Source organism: Camelina sativa, chromosome 3 (genome assembly GCF_000633955.1).
Source record: "Camelina sativa cultivar DH55 chromosome 3, Cs, whole genome shotgun sequence".
Lineage (NCBI taxonomy): Eukaryota > Viridiplantae > Streptophyta > Magnoliopsida > Brassicales > Brassicaceae > Camelina > Camelina sativa.
The window spans coordinates 11675619-11696626 of record NC_025687.1 but is presented as its reverse complement, the minus strand read 5'-3'; the positions used below and the strand labels follow the sequence as shown (position 1 = coordinate 11696626).

Sequence of the window (21008 nt, the reverse complement as noted above, 5' to 3'; positions counted from 1 at the left end):
TGTGCAGCATTAGTTGTTCAGAGATATTGATTTGAGGTAAAGCTCGCTCATTCAGGATTTTAGAAAAAGATGGGTTCTTTTGAGAAAAAGCCTTTTTGTAATTCTTTCTTGTTTTGTGTTTGATCAGTTGTCTAAGAGAAGAAGATATGGATGAAGGGAAAGAGAAGAAGTTTGTGTGTAAGTTCTGTTACAAGACGTTTCCTTCTGGGAAAGCACTCGGTGGTCACATTAGGATCCACTCGAACGAGAATTCAGTTGATTCAGATCGTTTCAATCGCGTCAAGAAGAAGAGGTTGGTGGATCAGAGAGAGAAGCAACAAGTTTGTTGCAGGAGATGTCGTAAAAAGTTTGTTTCTTTGAAAGCTCTTAGAGCTCACATGGTTTGTCACTGTGAGGGAGAGAAGATGTTGCAGGATAGCCAATCTGATACTGATGAGTCTGAGACTTCCTCAGCTCCTTTGAGGAAAAGGTCTAGGAGGGTGATGGCTCATAAACATAAACAACAGTTTTTTTGCAAGATATGTGATAAAGGGTTTGCTTCTTTGAAAGCTATTAGCGCTCACATGGCTTGTCACTCTGAGGGAGAGAAGATGTTGATCGATAGCCAATCTGATACTGACTCTGAGACTTCCTCAGCTCTTAAAAGGTCCAAGAGAGTGATGAGAAGATCAAATTCAGAATCTTTTAGTAATGGGAGCTTGTCTTTTGATTCTGATATAGACCAAGAAGTTGGAGAGGGGGCTTATTTGTTGATGGTGTTGTCGAGAGGTTCTAGTTTCAAGAAAAGACGTAACTTGGTGATGAACTCTCTGGGTGAGTCATCTGAAAACAACTCTGGGATTGTTGAGACCAAGTCATCTTCAGGAGAGGAGCTAAAGAACTTAAATGTGAAGAGTCAAGTTATAGAGACAGATGATCAGTTGAGATATGCTAATGATAACGGTGTTAGTCTCTGTGATTCAGATGGCTCTGATTCTGATTACTTCATGAATGGTCCAAAGAAGTCGGACTCGGACATTTCAGTTGAGGGATCTCTTAGGAACACTGGATTTGGATCTGAATTCATCAACACATTGCACAGGTTCAGGAATAGTGATAAGAAAGGATCACTGTATGAGCTGAGCAAAAGCAAAAAGGACTTGTGTTCTTATGAAACTGATTTATGTGCAGACACAAACAGTAAGATTCATAGGTACAGAGATAGTAAATCTCCAGTGGTAAAGAAAGCAGGTGGTGAAAAGAAGACAAGTCACGAGTGCCCAATTTGCTTCAGGGTGTTCAAATCAGGCCAAGCTTTAGGTGGTCACAAGAGATCACATTCTTATGAGAATCAAGAACACAACCAAGTATCTGAAATCCGTAACCAAATTAATCTCAATGTTCCTGCTTCAGATATTGATCAATGGAATCAGAGAACCTGAAACTAGAACTCATCAGGCTTATAATGTTCTCTCAGGTGTTTGTTTCCCCTCTTTTTTAGCTTGTTTCTCTTGCTCCACATTTTAAAAATTGCTCAAGGTTTGTAAGATAGCTAGATCAAGAAGTATTTTTTGATTTGTTCATATAAAGCTATTCATCAGTTAGAGCCAATTCTTTGCTTTTATGAATTCAAGTGTTGGATGTATATTATCTTCAGCTTTCTAGGGACCTTTCCTGTTTCTTACTGAGAGCTTCATTCTTCTTGTCTACAAAAGAAAAGCTGTCACCTTAAAGTTTTCAATTTTTTCCAGCTTTCACACCAAATGCTACAAGATAACACCTATTCACACTTATGATGATGTTTTTGATTTTAAAAACAACAACAACAACAAAAAAATTGTGTTTAATTTAAGATATTGATTCAACTGAAAAAGGAGGAAAGAAACAAAATAAATAAATAGAAAACCCAAAACATTTTTAAAGACCAATTTTGGTATTTTAACTAATAGTTAGGGAATCAGATAAGACTCTTGTTGGGCCTGTTTATGGCCTCACCCCATTGAAGCGAAGTAAAGACCCAAGAGATAGCTTGAGACTCACGAAACAACTCAAAAACACGTTCTCTTGTAGCATTTGGGGGAATTTTACAGTTTTTTCGGTTTGTGCAAGCATTGATTTTGATTTGAGGCACTCCCATTCAGTATGAACTTTTTACAACTAATGGGTTCTTTTGAAAAAGTTTCGTAAAGAAACCTCTTTTTCTTGATTCTTGCTTGTTTTGTGTTTGATCATTTTGTCAAAGAGAAGATATGGATGAAGGGGAAGAGAAGAAGTTTGTGTGCATGTTCTGTAACAGGGCGTTTGCTTCTGCGCAAGGACGCGGAGGTCACATTAGGATCCATTATTCGAACAAGAAGGATTCAGTTGATTCAGATCGTTACAATGGCAACAAGAAGAAGAGCTTGGTGGGTCGTCAGAGAGAGAAGCAGAAACAACAACAACAACAACAAGATTGCACGATATGTCGCAAAAAGTTCGTTTCTTTGAAAGCTCTTGAAGATCACATGGCTTGTCACAGTGAGCGAGATGCGATTTTGCTAGATAGCCAATCTGATACTGACTCTGAGACTACGAGGAAAAGGTCCAACAGAGTGATGATAAGATCATCAGATTCAGAATCTTTTAGTAATGAGATCTTGTCTTTTGGTTCTGATATAGGCCAAGATGTTAGTGTGGCGGCTTATACTTTCATGATGATAAAGTCGGAAGAATATTCTAGTTACGAGGAAAGACATAACTTTGTGATGAACTCTATGCATGAGGACGACTTTGAGGTTGTTAAGACTAAGTCATCTTCAGGAAAGAAGCTTATAACGATCTCTTATGTGAAGAGTCAAGTTTCAGAGAAAGATAAAGTTGCAGACGATGACCAGTTGAGATCTGCTGAAGGTGTTATTCTCTATGGTTCAGATGGCTCTGATTCTGACGCAGACATCTCTGTTGACGGATCTCGTAGGAACACTGGATTTGGATCTGGATTGAACAACTCTATGAACAGGTTCAGGAATGGTGATGAGGGAGGATCAAAGTATGAAACTGATTCACGTGAAGACACAAAAAGCAAGATTCATAGGTTCAGAGATAGCAAATCTCCAGTGGTTGAGAAAGCAGGTGGTGAAGAGAAGGAAAGCAAAAGTCATGAGTGCCCAATTTGCTCCAAGGTGTTCAAATCAGTCGAAGCTTTAGATTGTCACGTGAGATCACATTACACTGGGAACCGAGAACACAACCAAGTAGCTGAAATGCCTAACAAAATCGATCTCAGGCTTGTTGAATATTCAGATACTGATGATGAATGAATCGAAACCTGAAACTAGAACTCATCCCGGTTTCTTGTTCTCTCTGGTGTTTCATTTCATACCCTCTTTTTGTTTGTTTGCTTGCTCCAGACTTTTATAAGTTGCTTAAGTTTTGAAAGGTAGATCAAAACGTTTTTTGATTTGTTCATGTAATAGATGCTTATCACATAGCTAGAGCCACTTCTTTTCTTTAGGAATTCAAGTGTTGATGTATCTTCAGCTTTCTAGAGACCTTTCTTGTTTCCTACTGAGAGATTCATTCTTCTTGTCTTCAAAGTTAGCTGTCACCTTTAAGTTTTCTATTTTCGTTTTCCAGCTTTCACCTATAAGGCCAAAGTCAAGACAAGAGCCATTTTTAATGATGTTGTTTTGATTTCAACAGCAACGTAATAGCAAAAGAATTGTGTTCATGTGTTCAATTTTAAGATGTTGATTCAACTGACAGGAGGAGGAGCAAAATAAACAAATGGAGAACCCAAAACATTCGTAGACACCAAATGTGGTATTTTTACTATATTATAATACTTTGTGATGGATTCTCTATAGATAGCTTGAGACTCACGAAACAACTAAAAAAAGCGTTCTCTTGTTACTTCTCTTGTACGAAGGTTCTTGTCTACACATTTCATGTAAAATACGTAGTAGACCCATGAGTTTGTACGTATTGTAAAAAGCTACAGCCTACAAAAAGTGAAATAAATCGATGGAAATGTATACTATAAAGTTTCACGGGTTGGTATTTATGTCTATGAAAACGAAACTAAGCAAAGGTGACCCACATTTGTGTATAACCAGTTTTGCCCTCTCATTTACTAAATCAAACCGTCATAACATCGATTCATGTGCATCTTCTGTGTTGCATTTAAATCCCAATTTTTGTATATCCACCAAATTTTTCTTCCCTCTCTCAAGTTTTTAAACTTTTCCTTCTCCAAGAACAACACACTTCTCACTTTCTCTCTCTCTCTCTCTCTCTCTCTCTTTCTCTCTCTCTCTCTCTCTCTCGCTCTCTCTTGGAAACCAAAGAATGACGAAAACGACGACTCATAAGCACCGTCCGATCTTGATCCTTCTTCTTTTCGTCTCTTTACTTCTCAAAACCTCCACCGCTTCTGCTGCAACAGTCGCCGAAGGAAACATAACATCAAGTAGCTACCGTTACCGAACCCACCGATTCGTCCCTAGGGTTCACCACCCATACTACGTGACTCCTCACGGTTCGTGCGACTCCTTTACTCGTCCGTACGCGCGTTCTATGTGCATTGAGCTTCAGAGAATCCACCGCAGCAGTCGGAAGCAGCCAATTCTTTCTCCTCCTCCGCCAGAGATCGACCCAAGGTACGGCGTCGACAAAAGACTTGTTCCCTCCGGTCCAAACCCGCTTCACAACTAAAACCCTATCCTCAAGTTTCTATACATAATACATATATACAGAGACCCTTGTTACATCTTCTTTCATTTCTTTCTAATTAACACATTTTTTTGACGTTTCTTGGACTTTATGTTCAAGAGAGAGATCATATATGTGTGTTTTCATAGATTTTTTCTTGATCTTCTTTGCGGATCTTTTCTTGATTCTAATCTCTTTGATCTTGTAATGGAGAGGAGTCCTACGTTATGAGGAGATATTGTTACTATTTCCACGCTTGTTTTTGGGCTTTGTTGAGAGTGTGGAAACAATCTTGGAAATAGTATGTATTTTTGGAAAGGTCTTTCTGATGAGAAAATAATTAAATTATAATTTTGAAAGCAAGTTGTGGAAGAAAGAAAAAAAGAGTTATAGTATGGTTGGGAGAGAAGAGAAGTGGAGAAAGCATGAGTTCCATTAATTTGGGAGTTGTATTTATGTAACTCTGAAGTTTCCATTGGTCTATCTATGAATAATGGGGTGCATATGCATATGCAAGCTCTTCTCTCTCTCGTGTTATATCTCACTGTAAAGGTATTTATTTCGCTTGTCTCTGTCAATAGGTCACACTAGTATAAGTCAGCAAACATATGGATTTTTATTTTTTTATCTTATGTAACTTGTGAATTGCGATTTCCTATTTTCTAAACTATTTCTATTTTTTGCCAACCAGATTTTGTATGTCTAGTTACTTTCACTAATGTTGGCACCGTGTTATTATCCAATTTAACCAACAAAATTACTAATTTTAAATTGTACAATTCTAATTTTAATATTTATTGCAAAGTGTGTATTACTAGTTCGTATCGTAGGAGCCTCAGTTGATTTAAATGTGCGTGTATGAGTTGTAGATGGACAAAGAAAAAAAAATTTACACGTTTTAAGATGATGATGAACATATTGTGTAAACCAAATAAAAACCAAGAAGAAAATTGTGAAACATAAAAAGTTATGATCTTTTGTTTGTACATTTCTACTTTAAAAAAAAAATTGAGTATTTTGTCTAGTAGTATCACTTTTTTTGGGGGGGTTGTAGACTTATATGGACTTTCGAATCTCTGGACCGGACCGGTCTAATCGCAACAAAATGATGGATTGAGGCAGCTAAAGAGTGTCGGATCGGATCGGATCGGATCTTAAAATTCTTATTTTGGATTAATTTGCTAATTAATCTCTTACAGTCTTACATATTTAATTTGGTTGGCTTTTATACCAAAAACAGACTAACAAATAAAAGCGTGTATAGCTTTCTCACTCTTTAGCTGAAATCGGCCTAAGACAATGGTCACGTCTTCACTCATTCATTTCTCTCCTAATCTTTTTTTTTTTTCTTTTTAAATTATTAATGTAAGAAAAATTAGATGATAAATTTTTATGCATATAATTGTAATCATATTATTATTACTTAATCTCTTCATCATAAATCCCAACCCCAAAAAGAAAGCAAATCTGCTAACTTTAGATATTGAGGAAATTTCAAAGTCTGTTTTATTTGTTTCCTGTTTTTGTGTTCCTCTTTTGCTTGATGGTAGGATCTCTAGTTAACAAGACTACTGTTACATCTCCCAAACTCTCATCTTCTCTGGGAATAGTATCAAGCTTTCTGCTTGATTCTCTTCCTCCTCCTTGTCTTAGCATCTGAAGAAGCTTTCTTTCAAGATTTTCATGAGGTATGTATATTAGTGGCTTCTCTCATTAATTTCACTTTTTTCTTGTTCTTATGATGATCCTGCAGGCTTATCATATATCTTTGTTTGTTTGATCAGATGGAACAGTTCAAAGAGAGGAAGTTTGTTTGCAAGTTCTGTAGCAAGAGGTTTGCTTGTGGGAAATCACTTGGAGGTCACATCAGAACTCACATGACCGAGAACTCAGTTGATTCTCATGATGAGGATGATGAGTCTAATAAGCTCAAGATGGTTGATGATAATGGTGGTCAATCTAGTTACGGTCTCAGAGAGAATCCTAAAAAGAACAAGAGGTTTGTGGATCACAGACAGATCATGGCTCTCAAACATCAGCAGCAGCAGCAGCAGCTTCTTTGTTGCAGAGAATGTGGTAAAGGTTTTGTTTCTTCTAAAGCTCTTTGTGGTCACATGGCTTGTCACTCTGAGAGAGAGAAGCTTGTCATGGACAGTCAATCTGATACTGAGGCTTCTTCCTCTCCTATCAGACGAAGATCCAAGAGGGTTGTTGTGAAGCATCACCACAAAGCTGCTTTTGTTGTTGGTGATGATAATGGTATCATGAACCAATTCAGTTCAGCATTTTCTGATGCTTCTGAGATTGAGCCTGAGCAGAAGGAAACGGCATTGTCCCTGATGATGCTGTCGATGGATTCTGGTTTCAAGAAAGGACATAACTTGATGGTGAACTCTTTCCCTGAGTCATCTGACAACAACTCTGTGGTTCTTGAGACTAAGTCATCTTCAGGAGAACTGCTTAAGATGTTCAATGTGAACAATGTTGAAGCGTTCTGTAACAAGAACAAACTTGTTGTGGATAACAAGACGAGATCTGGTGAGGATAATGGTGGTGTTCTTTATGATTCAGATAATTCTGATTCTGGCTACTTCAGGAATGGACCAAAGAAGTTGGACTCAGATGTTTCTGTTGATGGGTTCACCAGGAACAGTGGGTTTGATAACAAGGCTGTAATGGGATCTGGATCCGGGTTCAACAGCTCCCCAACAAAACAGGATAAGGACATGAACAGATTCAGAAAGGAATGGTATAAGGAAGGAGGGTCAGGGTCAGGAGGATCAGGATCAGGTCGTTCTTCTTCAAAGTATGACCTGAGGAAAAGCAAACGAGGCTTTCCTTCTTATGGTCGTAAGAAAATCAAGTACGAGTTCAGCGAATCTGTCTATGACAGTGGTGAGCATAGTTTGTTGGATACTGATTCTTGTGCGGACACAAACCGAACTATCAAGATTCATCATAGTAAGTCCCCAATTGTTAAGAAAGCAAGTGGTACTGTAAAGAAGAAAAGCAAAGGTCACGAGTGCCCAATTTGCTTCAGGGTGTTTAAATCAGGACAAGCTTTAGGTGGTCACAAGAGATCACATTTCATTGGGAATCAAGAACACAGGACTTTGGTGATTCAACACGAAGTAGCTCATGAGATGCATACACTCATCGATCTCAATCTTCCTGCTCCTATTGATGAATGATTGATTTTTGGTTTCTCCATTGTTTCTTTTCTGTTTATCTATTCTTCTGTTTCAGATTCAAGAATGCTTTTGGTTTCGAAGGTAAATCAAAGTCTTCTTTTATATGTTCATAATCATATAAAAGCTTGGTGCTTTTGTGGCAGAGTTCAATGATAATCCAACTGAAATAGAGCAAGTGAACCTCTAAGAAGGACCACATTTTATTGGCCTCTAAGAAGAAACTCTTGGCAAAAGTGTTCCTTATAAAGTTTCTTTCTTTTAAGTGATTCTTGCAGACAAAACAAAACTATCGTAAAACATATGTATGGACCCTCCTTTGATCTAATTTGGTGTAGATAACATATGTAACACGCAACCAATTAAGTGTTGTGACCTAGATTAAATTGATGTGACGTATATAGAATCAAATCATGTTTTGGGCTGGCTAAGTTTAAATTGGAGAAGCGTTATGATACTTGGCTCCGTTTAAACAGTGACAACAATTAAGAAAGAAATCTATCTGTTTTATAACCAACCAGGCTATAATACAAAGCATATCATGTTTCGTCCATCTTACAGAAGACAAAGATATACAAAAAAAAAAAAAGACACAAATCACCCAAAACAATAGGTGCGACCAATTTAACAACATCAGTCTACTGTATAAAAATGATTGTTATAATCTCTCTGTTTTATACCCCCTCTATAGAGTTTTAAAGTTTGGCAAATTCCGATTATTTCCTGAAACTATCATGTTAACATCACGGTTGCGGGATTACCTGCAGGAGGGCACCTTTGTCTCCTCGGTCTTCTTGTTGCTTGTCCCCATCCTGTGAGCTTCCCTTCTTCGAGTCCCACCACTGATACGCTCTCATCCATTGGCTGCGCCGTTGACTGGCAAACTGGAGCTTGGCTTATGTTAGTGACCAGTCGTTTTCTTTTTGAGTTCCTTCGAGCAGCCAATCCAGAATTCCAGGTGAAATCTGTGGTTTTCATAAGCTCCCCAAACATTTGCATGTCTTCAGTTATTTCGTGCCTTGATAGAGAAGAGAGTCCGGGGAGAATATCCCTCTGGAAATCCCGCTTTGGTCTTCCACGTCTTGCTTGTCCTCTTCTAGGCCGGTTGATACCTGTCCCTTCGAGTTTCAATTTCAGATGCGCAGGGATTAATGGCTCTGGCATGTACTCTTCTTCCTTCATCTCCTGTATATTCAGGGTCATGGCTTCAAAGTAATCAATCTCCCCAGAAGAATATTCTTCCCGGTAACCTTCAAAGTCTGTGGCTTCTGGAGAACCATCACCCTTTCTTTCTAACTCATCATCGCAAGAAGTGATTATGTCTGCAAACCAAGAGAGCCGGCTTTTCGCAGCCGGATCAGTCGAAGAGGAAGCTGCGTCATCGGGATGGCGTTGGTGATCAGACAATGAGATGGCAACTATTGCTTCTGCTGCTACCTTGATGAGTTCATTCATAGAATTTCTGTCTTGGCCTTGCATCAATCCCCAAGTTTCTTCTTTTGTTTTCTCCTGCGAGCTATCTCCTTCTTCTTCACTGTCGAGAGTAGGGGGAGCTTCCAAATCTATCCAAGTTCTTCCTTTTTTTTTCACTCTCAGACTGGAACGCAAGCCGGCATCTGCATCATCCTCACTAGCACATGAATTCAGATCAATGTAGTGTCTGATATTGGCAGCTTTGCTCCCTTCTTTCTTGTCTACACAAACGGCTTTAGCACCACGCTGGTCAACAGAAACCGAGGCATCCCATGGCATGTTGATATTGAGGTCTCGCTTTACCAAGTGATTCACTTCCTTGTGTTGATCAGCAATACACGAGGAATGAGAGATAAGGGGCATATGCTCCTGCTTGCAAATAAATTGCTTCTCAAAGATTGGACCCCCAATATTTTTTGTACTACTCTGAGACTTGATCATTTCAACTCTTCCCATGTTCGGATTATTATGGTATGAAGCAGACCGCAAACCCTTCTGAGGAAAAACGGTAGTCAGGCTGCCCCCAGTCTCAGTTCCATCCATGAATTGATTTGTCGAAGCATTCAAATCAAAGCAGCCATTGGATATTCCACTATTGTAAGTTGGCTTCGGTTTTAGCCAGGGCAACCCAGCTGAGGATTCCTGCTTTCTTGGCCCTTGAAGGCTTTCAAAACTCTGGCTCTTCGCTACCTCGCCTAGAGAAGCATTTGGTTTAAAGCCGGTTGATGGGAAATTGAAGATAGACTGCTTAGAACCTGAAGATAACCCTTGATAAAGCCCATTAGAAACGCGGCTTCTCGTCCCCAAACTCGAATCTGCTCTTGCATGTGTGTCGAAATTCATGAAGGGATTTGTTTGAACTGGGTAAGACTTGTGATGTGAGCTGCTGCTCATAGGGTTCTCCCATGAAGAAGACCAATGGGTCCATGGTCTGACAAAGTCAGGGCGGTAGTCATTGTGTAATCTTGGACCATTCGATGCCACACTTGATTCCACGTAGCTATCGTAAGAAACTTGAGGAGTCTTTGAGCGAACTTCAAGCTCACGATATGCTCTTTCCCCGGAGAATTTCACCTTGCTATGATCAGTTGTAGAATAGCGCTGAGGTTGAAATGCATTGTTAGAAAACACTTGTCCAGAATGGGAAGGCAGATGCAACTGATCTCTCTGAGTGCTTCTATCGTGCCCTATTATTAACACACAGCCACATGAAAACAATTAAATAGAAGACATACAAAAATGGTAAAATATTACTGAATCAGCACAAAATTCAAAACCATACTATGAGCCATGCATAATAAGAATCTATTGGGACATATGTTTCCGCTAATAAGACATATAGAGCAGCGAGACACACACAAGAAAACTTGCACCCCAGTTTCACATCATTGATTCATTTCAAAGATTATAGAGGAATCAAATATAAGTGAAGAGCATGTAACTAGCAACTTATTAAGAAAATCTCACCTGCTTGACGGACCATCCATCCATTTTGACTATGGTTTTTCTCCAACCACTGACCCCGAACATCAGCATTGTTTCTTCCATAATGAGAATACATATCCCTTGACGGAGCAAAAGGTTCTGAACCTTGCCATTTGAGTGGCTCATTCAAGTCAGCTAAGCCATTCACGTACTTCACATCCAAGCGAGATCCTGAAGGATAGCTAGGATGAGAAGCCTCCCCTCTTGCTGATTTTGACTGCAGGAATGGATGGCAGATAGTAGCATTCTCACCAGTACCACTAGTAGTTTCATCAGTATCAAGATACTCATCGGCTGGGAGTTGAAGATCAATCATTCTTCTCCTGACTTTCGATTCTCTAACCTGTAACCCGTCTCCCCCATCTTTTGAGCTAACCCCATTTAGCAAACGACCGTTGCAAGCTTGAGAGCTGCTTCCTTCTCCATATGTAGTAGAGTTTGGTAAGAGAAACCCAGAGGGTAACATCCTTTTAGTTGCATTAACAGATGTATGATCACTGACGTTCATATCTTCATTCAAGTTCTTTCCTTTTACTTCATCCACTAAATTCCTTTGTACACTATACAAACGATGGAGTTCATGCACCTACAACAAAATACAAAACAACAACAAGACCGCTAAAAACATGAACATCGGGTTGTCAGTTAAATGAACCATATTGAGTATTAAGAAGCATCACAGAAGATTGACTTTTACCTGATTCTTAAAAACAGCCTCGTGTTCAAGTATCGTTTGTTTCAAGAAATCTTTCTCGTATTTTGGGTATGATGATGAACCCTCGGCCGCATCTCTCATTGCGAACAAACCCGTCTGATATCGCAGATTTGCATCTCCTCCACAAGTAAAAGTAAAACTGACCACACTGCTACTATATCATCAAATAAAATAAAATAAAAAGCTTCACTGAGATCTCTCTCATGTGTGGTGGACTCACAGTTTTGTTTCAATTCCAACTAAAACAACAACACAAGTCTTGCAGCAGCTTTTTAATTATGAATCAAAAAACCTTATTAAAAACACAATCACAGAACAATTACGAGGTAAATGATGAGATGATGATCAAAATTTAATTTGTCGAATCTAAAAGCAAAGATTCTACTGCAATTATAGGAAGCTGTGTGCAATCTAATGGAATAATCATCAATGAAAGAAAATAAACCAGATTACACGCAACCAAATCCACAGATAAATAAAAAAATACAATTACGAGGTTAACAAAAAAAAAAAAAAAAAAAAANAGTACGAACCATTTATATAAAATCAGAAACAGAAGCTAATATAAGATTAAGGATCAAATTGACATCAAATGACTAAACCTAATTTCATCAAACATGAACCAAATAAAATTAAAATTGGCAAATCAAATCATTAATATATTAAAAAAATATATATTTATATAAGAAAAAATATATATATATACAAAATCTGGTGATAGAGATTTATATACCTCAATCAGACCCACATCATCATCATCATCATCATCGTCTGATCGCAATTTTGAACAGAGAAAAAAATCTCTCTATCCCCCCTAAATCGTCGTCAATTTATCGAAAAATGAAACAAATAATAATAATAATAATAATAATAATAAAGCGAAGAGAATAAAAAGTGCTTCCTAGATTCACTCAGAACAATTTTTAATCAGATAAAATTTTATAAAAAAAAAAAAAAAAAAACAANATAAAAACAAGAGAGAGAGAGTGTGCCAAATAAAAATCAAAACTCCATGGAAGAAGAAGAAGCTTAGAAGCCGTCTTCTTCTTCTTCGATCCGCTGGGCCAACTCTTCTCTCTCTATCTGATTTCTCTCCTTTGTGTCTCTCTGTGGCTTTTTCTATCTCTCAGATTCTTTTTAACGAATGAAGTAAAATATAAAAGAATATGACCCTTTTTATAATATTTTTTGTTATTAATTTTTTCTATTTTCTCTCGGATTTGGTGTTTTTTTTGTTTCCTAAATAATATTAAATGTGGGTTCTTCTTCTAATAACAGTGACATGATATTTTGTCAACACTCGGTCTTCTCTGCTTTTTTTTCTTTCCTTTTTTTTTCTTTCTTTCATGATCTAATCATTTTTTTTTTACATTTTTTTCTGTTTTCTTATGCATGCATTTAATTGGATTACCTTATGACTCTTTTTTTTTTTCCCTTTTGAATTTGTGCTGTAAATACCAAATCTGACATTTAAAACAAATATGGTATTGACAATTTTAAAAATTCAAAACATTTTGATGAACTTCCATGTATACACGCCCTCTAAAAGTTGACTAATATACCAATACAGCTAATTAGATAACATAGTATTAATTATATACATCTAAGCTGTTATTTTGTTCTTTGAAATTGCAAGAAATGTCTAAATATGGTAATGAGAATTTAAATTTGTTTGAATATTTTTGTATATATATGCACATGAATCTTTGACTAAAAATACAAGATTACATGATTAGATGACACAATATTAATTATATGCATCTAAACAATTATTTTGTTATTGGAAATTGAAAATTGCAACAAAAAAAATGGTATTCAGAATTTGAAACTTTGAATATATATATATGAATATGATGGCAAATTTGTTTTTTTCCCCATTAATAATACAAGACAATACACTACATACTCAAAACCAGATTTTAATACATCAACAAGAGGGGAGGTGATAAACTCTATCAAAATAATAACGGAAAACCAGATTTTAATATAGTGACTCTTTAGCGTAAATGATTATCCATCACTATATTAAAAACATATATTGTATTTCACGCTAACCCTCATCGCCCCACCCCTTTGAAGATGGTGGAAGGGAGGGTGATGTATGCTCACGCGACGACGACGAGGGTAACAAGGACAGTGAAGATGACAAGGACGACAATGGAGATGAGGATGACGATGGTGAAGACAAGGACAGTGGAGATGACGATGGAGAGGACAAGGACGGGGACGAAAAGTGAGTAGAAGATGAAGAAGATTGAAGCTAGCTTATGTTGAAAATTGAGAAAAAATCTAAAACAAAGTAATTATAGAGTAGTATGCATTCAAGTGGTTTTCTCCAACTTTTAAACTACAGTTAATACGCAATTAAAAATCAATATGATATTGAGTTTTTTTTTTGAAAAAAAACTTATGTGAAATCTTGTATTAAAAACAAAAGTTGACTACAATATAATATAAGATAGTTTGACAGTATATTACTGGGATTTTCTTGTTGTTTTAAATTACAATATATGTGCAATTAAGAGTAAACATAATTTTGAATATAATAGTTGTGCTTTTTATGTATATGTGCATACAAAATTAATTAAAACATAAGGTAACGATTTGTCTTATGATTTTAAATTTCAGTAAATACATTATACCATTAAGATATATATTGTATTTTAAAAAATTAAATGTATTAGGTAAAATTTGTTATATATGCCTCTACCAATTGACTTAAATACAAAATAATATATTGAGACGACAAACTACCATATGCATTAAGTGGTTATTTTATAGTTTAAAATTGCAAGAAATATGTAACTATAAGTAAATAAACTGTATACACATCTTTTGGATAAGTATATAAATTGTATACACATCCTTTGGATAAGTAAATAAATTGTATACACATCGTCTTCTCATTTATTAAACTGAGATAAGTAGAATAACAAATTACTAAATTATTACATAATGAACACCCAACATGTTCCCCATTCTCTAGATGATTGGTTAATCCGGTTATACATTTTGTTTTATCGATTATAAATTAACAAACGAGACTTATTAATTGGTCATTTGTATTAATTAGTTTTTCATTTTGTAAAGTTGTTTTAGACATAATTTCATACCCAACATTCCACCATAACAAAGAAGATACCGGAAAATGGAGGAAGTGGTGAGGATGTTTGAAGTTGTTGACATCTCCAAAAGAGTCTAAATGATCCTGAAAAAATTGAGATATGGTTATTTATGCTAAGTTTTTTGTCGTCGTGCATAAATTTACCTTATTCACTCTTTAGTCATCATGGAAAAGAGTCAATAATATATTTTGACAGTTTGAATTTTAAGTATTATAGGAAATGAATTATGTATAAGTGCATGCAAATTCATTCAAATGTAAGGTAACATGTTGTCTTATGATGATAAACTCGGTAAATTTACCAAAAATAATATAATGATATTTGACTTTAAAATGTTAAGTGTGTTAAGTAAAATTTTGTATATACCCGAATACAAGTGTGACTCAAATAAAAATAATATAATGAGACCATATATTACCATATACATTAAGTGGTTGCTTGTAGTGAATATGGTATATTAAGTGGTTACTATAAGTAAATATGGTATATTGCAAAAAAAGAAGAAGTAAATATGGTATTTGACAATTTGAAAATTTGTATACATAAGATTCAATTATGTGCACATCACTAAATCAATTTTAGGAGTATTAAATACTACTATTATTTATTTTTAAAATCATTACGTCTAATGTAATTAATCATATTTTAATATGTCAAAAAAATGAAATTTATAGATTTTAATACTTGTATGATTTTGTAGCTCTTTGTATAGTTTAATTTTTTAAATAAAAATGATAACTAATTTGTTTTTAATCCTTTAGAGAAAAAAATTAATTGTATACACATCCTCTTCATAATTATCAAATTGATTTCAAGATAAATAAAATCACAAATTACTGTAAATTATTATCATTTCCTTATTTTCATATTATATGTCAGAATACCAATTTTGTCTTTTTTTTGTCCTTATTTTCATATTATATGTCAAAATACCAATTTTGTCTTACTACACCATTTTACCACTATTTATTATCTTACCGCTAAATTGTGAATATATTAGTCATAATATGTTGAGAAAAAATGATAGTTGAACCAATAATTGCAAGCCCATACTTTAAATTTACTTTTTGAAATGGTTTTGTATGGATTTCAAAGTCAAAATCTGTACACATATTATCCTTAAAAATGTTTAGATGTCAATAATGCAAAGACACATTTTACTCTTTTTTTTTAGGTAGGCAAGACACATTTTACTTTAGTTGTATTAATTTCATTTATAAGAAATGTTCTAATTTTTTTTTTGAGTTTTACTACTACAATCAATCAAAACTTTGAATATCAAAAGTAATTAGGAACTTGCAATATTTTTGTTTGATTGAAATTATTTTGTATGAATTTTTTTCCCTAAATTTAAAGTACGTTTACTTATTAAATTAAGAAATCATTTTAAACACAACATTTAGTGAGTGTTATTTTTTTCAGTCACAATGAGTGTTATGTTTAACTAAACTATTTACAACTAAATTTTTTTTTTCTTATTGATTTTTTTTATCTAAGATTTCTTCTTCTTTTGAGATTCTAAATATCAAACAACTAAATGTTCGGTTATCTTAGAAAAAAACAACAAAAATTCTAAATATCCAATTATAGGATTTTATCATAAACTATATTCGTATATTTGAATGCAAACATTAATTTAGAATATATTGATAAATGGTTTACATAAATGTGAGCATCTAAAGTCAAATCATAAGATATTATCGGACAAAAATTAATCTAATTTGCTTATTTATTTGTGGATTCGTTTCTGGCTTTCTGCTATATCACTTATTCTTGTTGGTTAATATATGTTTTATTGGTGTTTGGCTATTTAAGCTTTATAAACTATGTTCAACAAAAAAAAAACCTAGTTCAACCCAAAGCAAATAAGTTTATTTTAGATAATTATTAGCAAACGCTAAAAAATGTAAGATGAGAAGCTTGCTATTCTTTTTATATAAAAAGACATATTAGAACCAAAAAAATATGCATATATGATAAAAACAATACGTATCAATTTCTAAATTAAGCATAAATTGTTTTAAAATGTTAGTTCGATTTAAAAGCCATTGGCCCCCACATGTAAGCCAACTTTGAGGTTTTATAGGTACGAAGGACCCCTGACCTTTGTAGATAATTACGACTTCAGGATTTATTAGTATTTGTTAGAGAAAACGTTGCTTCTGGTCGTCCCTGATTGGTTTGATCATCATCTCTTTCTTACTCAAATAAAATTATTCCATTTAAAAAAGGCTGTTTTGTTGAGATTATTACATTAACTGCCACTATCCCCAGAGAAGCCAAAAAAAAAAAAAGAGCATTCTTTTTAGTCCTGAGTAGACTCCTGACACGTGACAGGTTTTAAGTGAAGGCACTGATATTTAGGCTTTGAGTTACAAAGAGTTCTAAACAAAAAAAAATTCAGATTTCCAAAAATTACCTGCTACATGATTTTAAGAAATTATTTGCCAAAAAAAAAAAAAAAAAAGGGGGNCAATGTCGCCTCCAAATGATTATTTATTTTCAAATAGCATGTTATTTTTAATATGAAAACACAAAATGTTACCTGATGTCACCCAATACTCTTTTTCTTTAGGGTCAAAATGTCACCATGTTCTCTATACTGCATTAGTAATCATTTGACAGATGACTTCTATTTTACACGATTTCGCACTATTTTTATCTACTTAACAAAATAATGACAAAATTACATTTTGCTTAAATCGTGTCATAATAATTTCCACCTATTTAATTATGAATTTTTTTTATTGAGATTATTTTGCAACAGTTCAAAAATTGGTGTATCATATAGAAACAATCAAGTATATATGGATTAACCAAAAAAACAATAACATTCTTGAGGAAAATATATTATATACCATAAATGAAGGTAAAATGTAATTTTTGTGAAAGTAGAGTAGAATGCTCAGAGCCTCAGAGTCGCTATTTATAGCTCATGGCATGCCTTTCAAACTCGAAAGTAAGATGAAATATGATATTTAGCAGTAAAAGCAAGTACATATGTATAAAGCCTCAAACAGACATTGAAGTTATGAAAGTTTTTGGTTCTCTAAGAAAGGGATGAAATGCATGACATCAGTCTCTTATAACGTGCTAATACTAATACAACCTTTCTAAATGTATGTACGAAAGAACACTGGAAAGATAATGGCCCGTAAATGATCAGGCCCACTTAGCCCATTTTCCGGTAGCAACTAGCAAACTCCTTCGGTCCTTCCATCCAAGATGTTTGTGGAGGTTTTCAAAAATCAATGCCGTGTATTAATATTTAATAATGCTTGTTGTGCAATTATTTTGATTTTGCTTGATTATTAATTTATTATATAGAAATATCTGAGATTTCACAAAGTGGAAAGATCTTTGCTAAGTCTAGAATTTCAAACAAAGGCTAATGATATAATTAATTTTGAGTGATAACATTAGTCTTTAGAGATTACAGAGAATTTTGAGAACTTTATTCATTAATTGTGATAAGGTAATAATAAAGTATGGAATTCTTGTATTTTGGTTAGAAAATGAATAATATTGGATTCGATGATTCAATTCTTAGAATAAAAATTTTATTAGGTACGAAGTACGATTTAAATGTTGGAACTATTGGTACGATTACATCCATTGTGTACTCTCATGGAGAGAGGCGCAAGCCAACTATTAACTCATCTCAACAACTTGAACAAAAAAAATTCATGATAATATTTCACATGTTAAAGCTTTATATTTTGTTTTTGACTAGTAGCTTTAGATTTGTTAGCATTGTATATTACAAGTCTCTACGTCTTTTTCTTGTCCTCTATAAAGTTGTGTGTTCTCGAGCAACTATATAGGTTTCTAAGTTCACATTTTGTATATGGAATACGGATGCTAGTAATTAGGTTGAGGTTATCTTTTGCTGTTTTGGATGATCAGAGTCTTGGATACTTTCGTTTTTGGCTGATGTTGGTATATCGACATTCTTGGCAAATATATAGATACACACCGCTGTGGCATCCCAAAGTCCAAACTATGACTTTGTCATGCTCATGTTTCTATTAACTCGTTTCTTCTCCTCGTGTTGTATCTATATATATATACTGATAACTCTTTTGATATGTATTTTGATTCAGCATTCCGAGATACCCTATTTACGTCTTGCAGTGAAGATCCACATCAAGTATACAGAAGTCTTAATTAAAATTACAAGTGAGCAGAATTTTTTTATTTTATGTTTTAAATCTGACCTTTAGAGCAAAAGAAAAGTTGTATTTTTTCCCTTTTTTTTTTTTTGATGAGAAAAAAAAAGAAGAATAAAATGAGAAATTAGACGCCGCAAGCTAAAGTGGGGCCGCGTGGAAAGCATGCGATGCAACAACAGAAAGAAGGAAAAAAAGGATAAATTTTAGAGTAAATCTGAACGGGTGAGAATATTCTAATCGAACGGCTGAGAAAGAGGATAATAACACAGTAACCCTAGAAAGGTCTCCCTTCCTCGCCTCTCCTCTCTGCCTCTATATAAAAAAATCGACATCACTTTGGCTGACTTCTCCTTGTTAGGTTTTTTTCATCTTCTTCTCATCCTCTCATAATCTCCTTCTTCTTCTTCTTCTTCTTCTACGAAACTCTTCTCTGTTTCTTCCTCAAATCCGTGGAAAAAAAAACATGTCTGACGACGAGCACCACTTCGAGTCCAGCGAATCCGGAGCTTCCAAGACCTACCCTCAGCAAGCTGGTAACATCCGTAAAGGTGGTCACATCGTCATCAAAGGCCGTCCCTGCAAGGTCCTTTTTTCTCGTTTTACTCCATCCGATCTCCCTTTTCTGATTCTAGATCTTTGATTTTGTTCTCTATAGCTTCGTTGATTTTGTTCTGTTCTCGGATTTGAAATGATTCCGTTGCTTTTTTTTTTATCTTTCGGTTGCTTGTTTATCAGATCGCTTAGATAAAATTTGAGCGATCTGTGTTTAGTTTAATTATGGTGATGGTTTTGTAGATTCGTGTTATGTTTGCGGAATGATTGAAATCAGAAAATAGTATCAGACGACTTTTTGTTATTGTGATTGTGATTGATTTGATCTAAGATAGCCATGGAGAACAAGGTTTTGATTCGGTGTTTGATTTTGATGTATGATGTATATTAGGTTGTTGAGGTTTCGACTTCCAAGACTGGCAAGCACGGTCACGCCAAATGTCACTTTGTTGCTATTGATATCTTCAACGCTAAGAAGCTTGAAGATATTGTGCCCTCTTCCCACAATTGTGATGTAAGAAGACTCTCACACAGTTTATAATTCATAAGATCTCTTTATGCATGATCTGATTCATGATTTGTTTTTTTATTTATTTTGGTCAGGTTCCCCATGTGAACCGTGTCGATTACCAGTTGATTGATATCTCTGAGGATGGCTTTGTATGTCTTCTCTTCATTTCATACTCCCTTTCCTCTATATCACTTTAGCTTTGTTTACTCCCTGGGCTTGTTTTAAATTTTGTGTTTGTTCGGATTACAGGTTAGCCTTTTGACCGACAGTGGTGGCACTAAGGATGACCTCAAGCTTCCCACCGATGATGCTCTTGCCGCTCAGGTTATTTTCTTTTCATACTTGCTCTCTCTCTCTCTCTCACACACACACACACACATCACTTGTGTTCGTTCGCCTTTGGATTTGTGATATTGAAAAACTATTGTGGGGTTTTGTATATATGTAGATGAGGAGTGGATTTGAGGAGGGTAAGGATGTTGTGGTGTCTGTCATGTCTTCCATGGGAGAGGAGCAGATCTGTGCCGTCAAGGAAGTTGGTGGTGGCAAGTAAACAAAGTATCATTCTCTTTTCACTGAGGAGGATAATATTATTACCAGTTTGACAAACAAATGTCAGTGTTATAAGAACAAAGGATGCTTTTTTTCTTTTTCCTAATTTAGACCATGTGTCTGTTTCTTGTTTCAAGACAACCACTATCTATTGGTTTTGGATTGTTGAAAAGTTTGTGTTGAAACATTGAAAGTTTCCTATCAGATGTTATTCTTAATTTTGGATTGTTGAAAAGTTTGTGTTGAAACATTGAAAGTTTCCTATCAGATGTTATTCTTAAACACTTTCTACTTTGTTTTTTTTTTGTTATGTTTGTTCTCTTAAGTTTTGTTACCCAATACTTGTTATTATCTCTCTGCAGTCCGTCTTCAAATTGGTCAAGAACAGTTTCACTACGTCTTTGTTGCTTTAACTGAACCCGTGAATTCTTGGTCCTTTCCTGTGAAGTTAGTTTGTGCTCATCTTAATCTGTGCAGAAAGGAAGAGTTAAATACATTTTATTCTTTCCTATGAAGTTAGTTTGTGCTCATCTTCTTAATCTGTGCACAAGGAAGAGTTAAATACAT

General features: G+C 34.9%; 6 protein-coding genes across 7 annotated transcripts; 5 read left to right on the top strand and 1 right to left on the bottom strand.

The window, feature by feature from the left end:
- On the top strand, positions 1–1590 carry LOC104776625 (zinc finger protein ZAT1-like). Its single transcript, XM_010500721.1, has 2 exons — positions 1–36; positions 128–1590. The coding sequence occupies exon 2, from the start codon at positions 147–149 to the stop codon at positions 1419–1421; it is 1275 nt and encodes a 424-aa protein (XP_010499023.1). The 5' UTR covers positions 1–36; positions 128–146; the 3' UTR covers positions 1422–1590.
- Positions 2229–3278, top strand: LOC104778869. The gene has a single exon (XM_010503285.1). It carries the CDS (start codon positions 2229–2231, stop codon positions 3276–3278), a length of 1050 nt encoding a protein of 349 aa, XP_010501587.1.
- LOC104776624 (CLAVATA3/ESR (CLE)-related protein 9-like) lies at positions 4077–5263 on the top strand. The gene has a single exon (XM_010500720.2). The coding sequence runs from the start codon at positions 4306–4308 to the stop codon at positions 4669–4671; it is 366 nt and encodes a 121-aa protein (XP_010499022.1). The 5' UTR covers positions 4077–4305; the 3' UTR covers positions 4672–5263.
- LOC104776622 lies at positions 5925–8001 on the top strand. The gene is made up of 2 exons (XM_010500719.2): positions 5925–6356; positions 6453–8001. The coding sequence occupies exon 2, from the start codon at positions 6453–6455 to the stop codon at positions 7857–7859; it is 1407 nt and encodes a 468-aa protein (XP_010499021.1). The 5' UTR covers positions 5925–6356; the 3' UTR covers positions 7860–8001.
- Positions 8342–12500, bottom strand: LOC104776621. 2 transcript variants are annotated; one of them, XM_010500717.2, is made up of 4 exons: positions 12263–12500; positions 11512–11683; positions 10797–11400; positions 8342–10516 (listed from the first exon to the last, which is right to left on the bottom strand). In XM_010500717.2, exons 2-4 carry the CDS (start codon positions 11608–11610, stop codon positions 8589–8591), a joined length of 2631 nt encoding a protein of 876 aa, XP_010499019.1. In that variant the 5' UTR covers positions 11611–11683; positions 12263–12500; the 3' UTR covers positions 8342–8588. The 2 variants fall into 2 exon arrangements, with proteins under 2 accessions (XP_010499019.1, XP_010499020.1); XM_010500718.2 differs by having other exon boundaries at positions 11512–11680.
- LOC104776620 (eukaryotic translation initiation factor 5A-2) lies at positions 19141–20726 on the top strand. The gene is made up of 5 exons (XM_010500715.2): positions 19141–19409; positions 19770–19892; positions 19982–20038; positions 20139–20213; positions 20338–20726. The coding sequence occupies exons 1-5, from the start codon at positions 19290–19292 to the stop codon at positions 20440–20442; spliced, it is 480 nt and encodes a 159-aa protein (XP_010499017.1). The 5' UTR covers positions 19141–19289; the 3' UTR covers positions 20443–20726.

What these genes read in the sequence shown, in the direction of transcription:
- LOC104776625 (XM_010500721.1), top strand. Translation starts at nt 147, where the DNA reads ATGGATGAAGGGAAAGAGAAGAAGTTTGTGTGTAAGTTCTGTTACAAG.
- LOC104778869 (XM_010503285.1), top strand. Translation starts at nt 2,229, where the DNA reads ATGGATGAAGGGGAAGAGAAGAAGTTTGTGTGCATGTTCTGTAACAGG.
- LOC104776624 (XM_010500720.2), top strand. Translation starts at nt 4,306, where the DNA reads ATGACGAAAACGACGACTCATAAGCACCGTCCGATCTTGATCCTTCTT.
- LOC104776622 (XM_010500719.2), top strand. Translation starts at nt 6,453, where the DNA reads ATGGAACAGTTCAAAGAGAGGAAGTTTGTTTGCAAGTTCTGTAGCAAG.
- LOC104776621 (XM_010500717.2), bottom strand. Translation starts at nt 11,610, where the DNA reads ATGAGAGATGCGGCCGAGGGTTCATCATCATACCCAAAATACGAGAAA. An exon ending in AGGCTGTTTTTAAGAATCAG is followed by an intron (nt 11,401 to 11,511) that starts GTAAAAGTCAAT and finishes ATTTTGTTGTAG; the next exon opens with GTGCATGAACTCCATCGTTT. An exon ending in ATGGATGGTCCGTCAAGCAG is followed by an intron (nt 10,517 to 10,796) that starts GTGAGATTTTCT and finishes TGTTAATAATAG; the next exon opens with GGCACGATAGAAGCACTCAG.
- LOC104776620 (XM_010500715.2), top strand. Translation starts at nt 19,290, where the DNA reads ATGTCTGACGACGAGCACCACTTCGAGTCCAGCGAATCCGGAGCTTCC. An exon ending in TCAAAGGCCGTCCCTGCAAG is followed by an intron (nt 19,410 to 19,769) that starts GTCCTTTTTTCT and finishes GATGTATATTAG; the next exon opens with GTTGTTGAGGTTTCGACTTC. An exon ending in CCTCTTCCCACAATTGTGAT is followed by an intron (nt 19,893 to 19,981) that starts GTAAGAAGACTC and finishes TATTTTGGTCAG; the next exon opens with GTTCCCCATGTGAACCGTGT.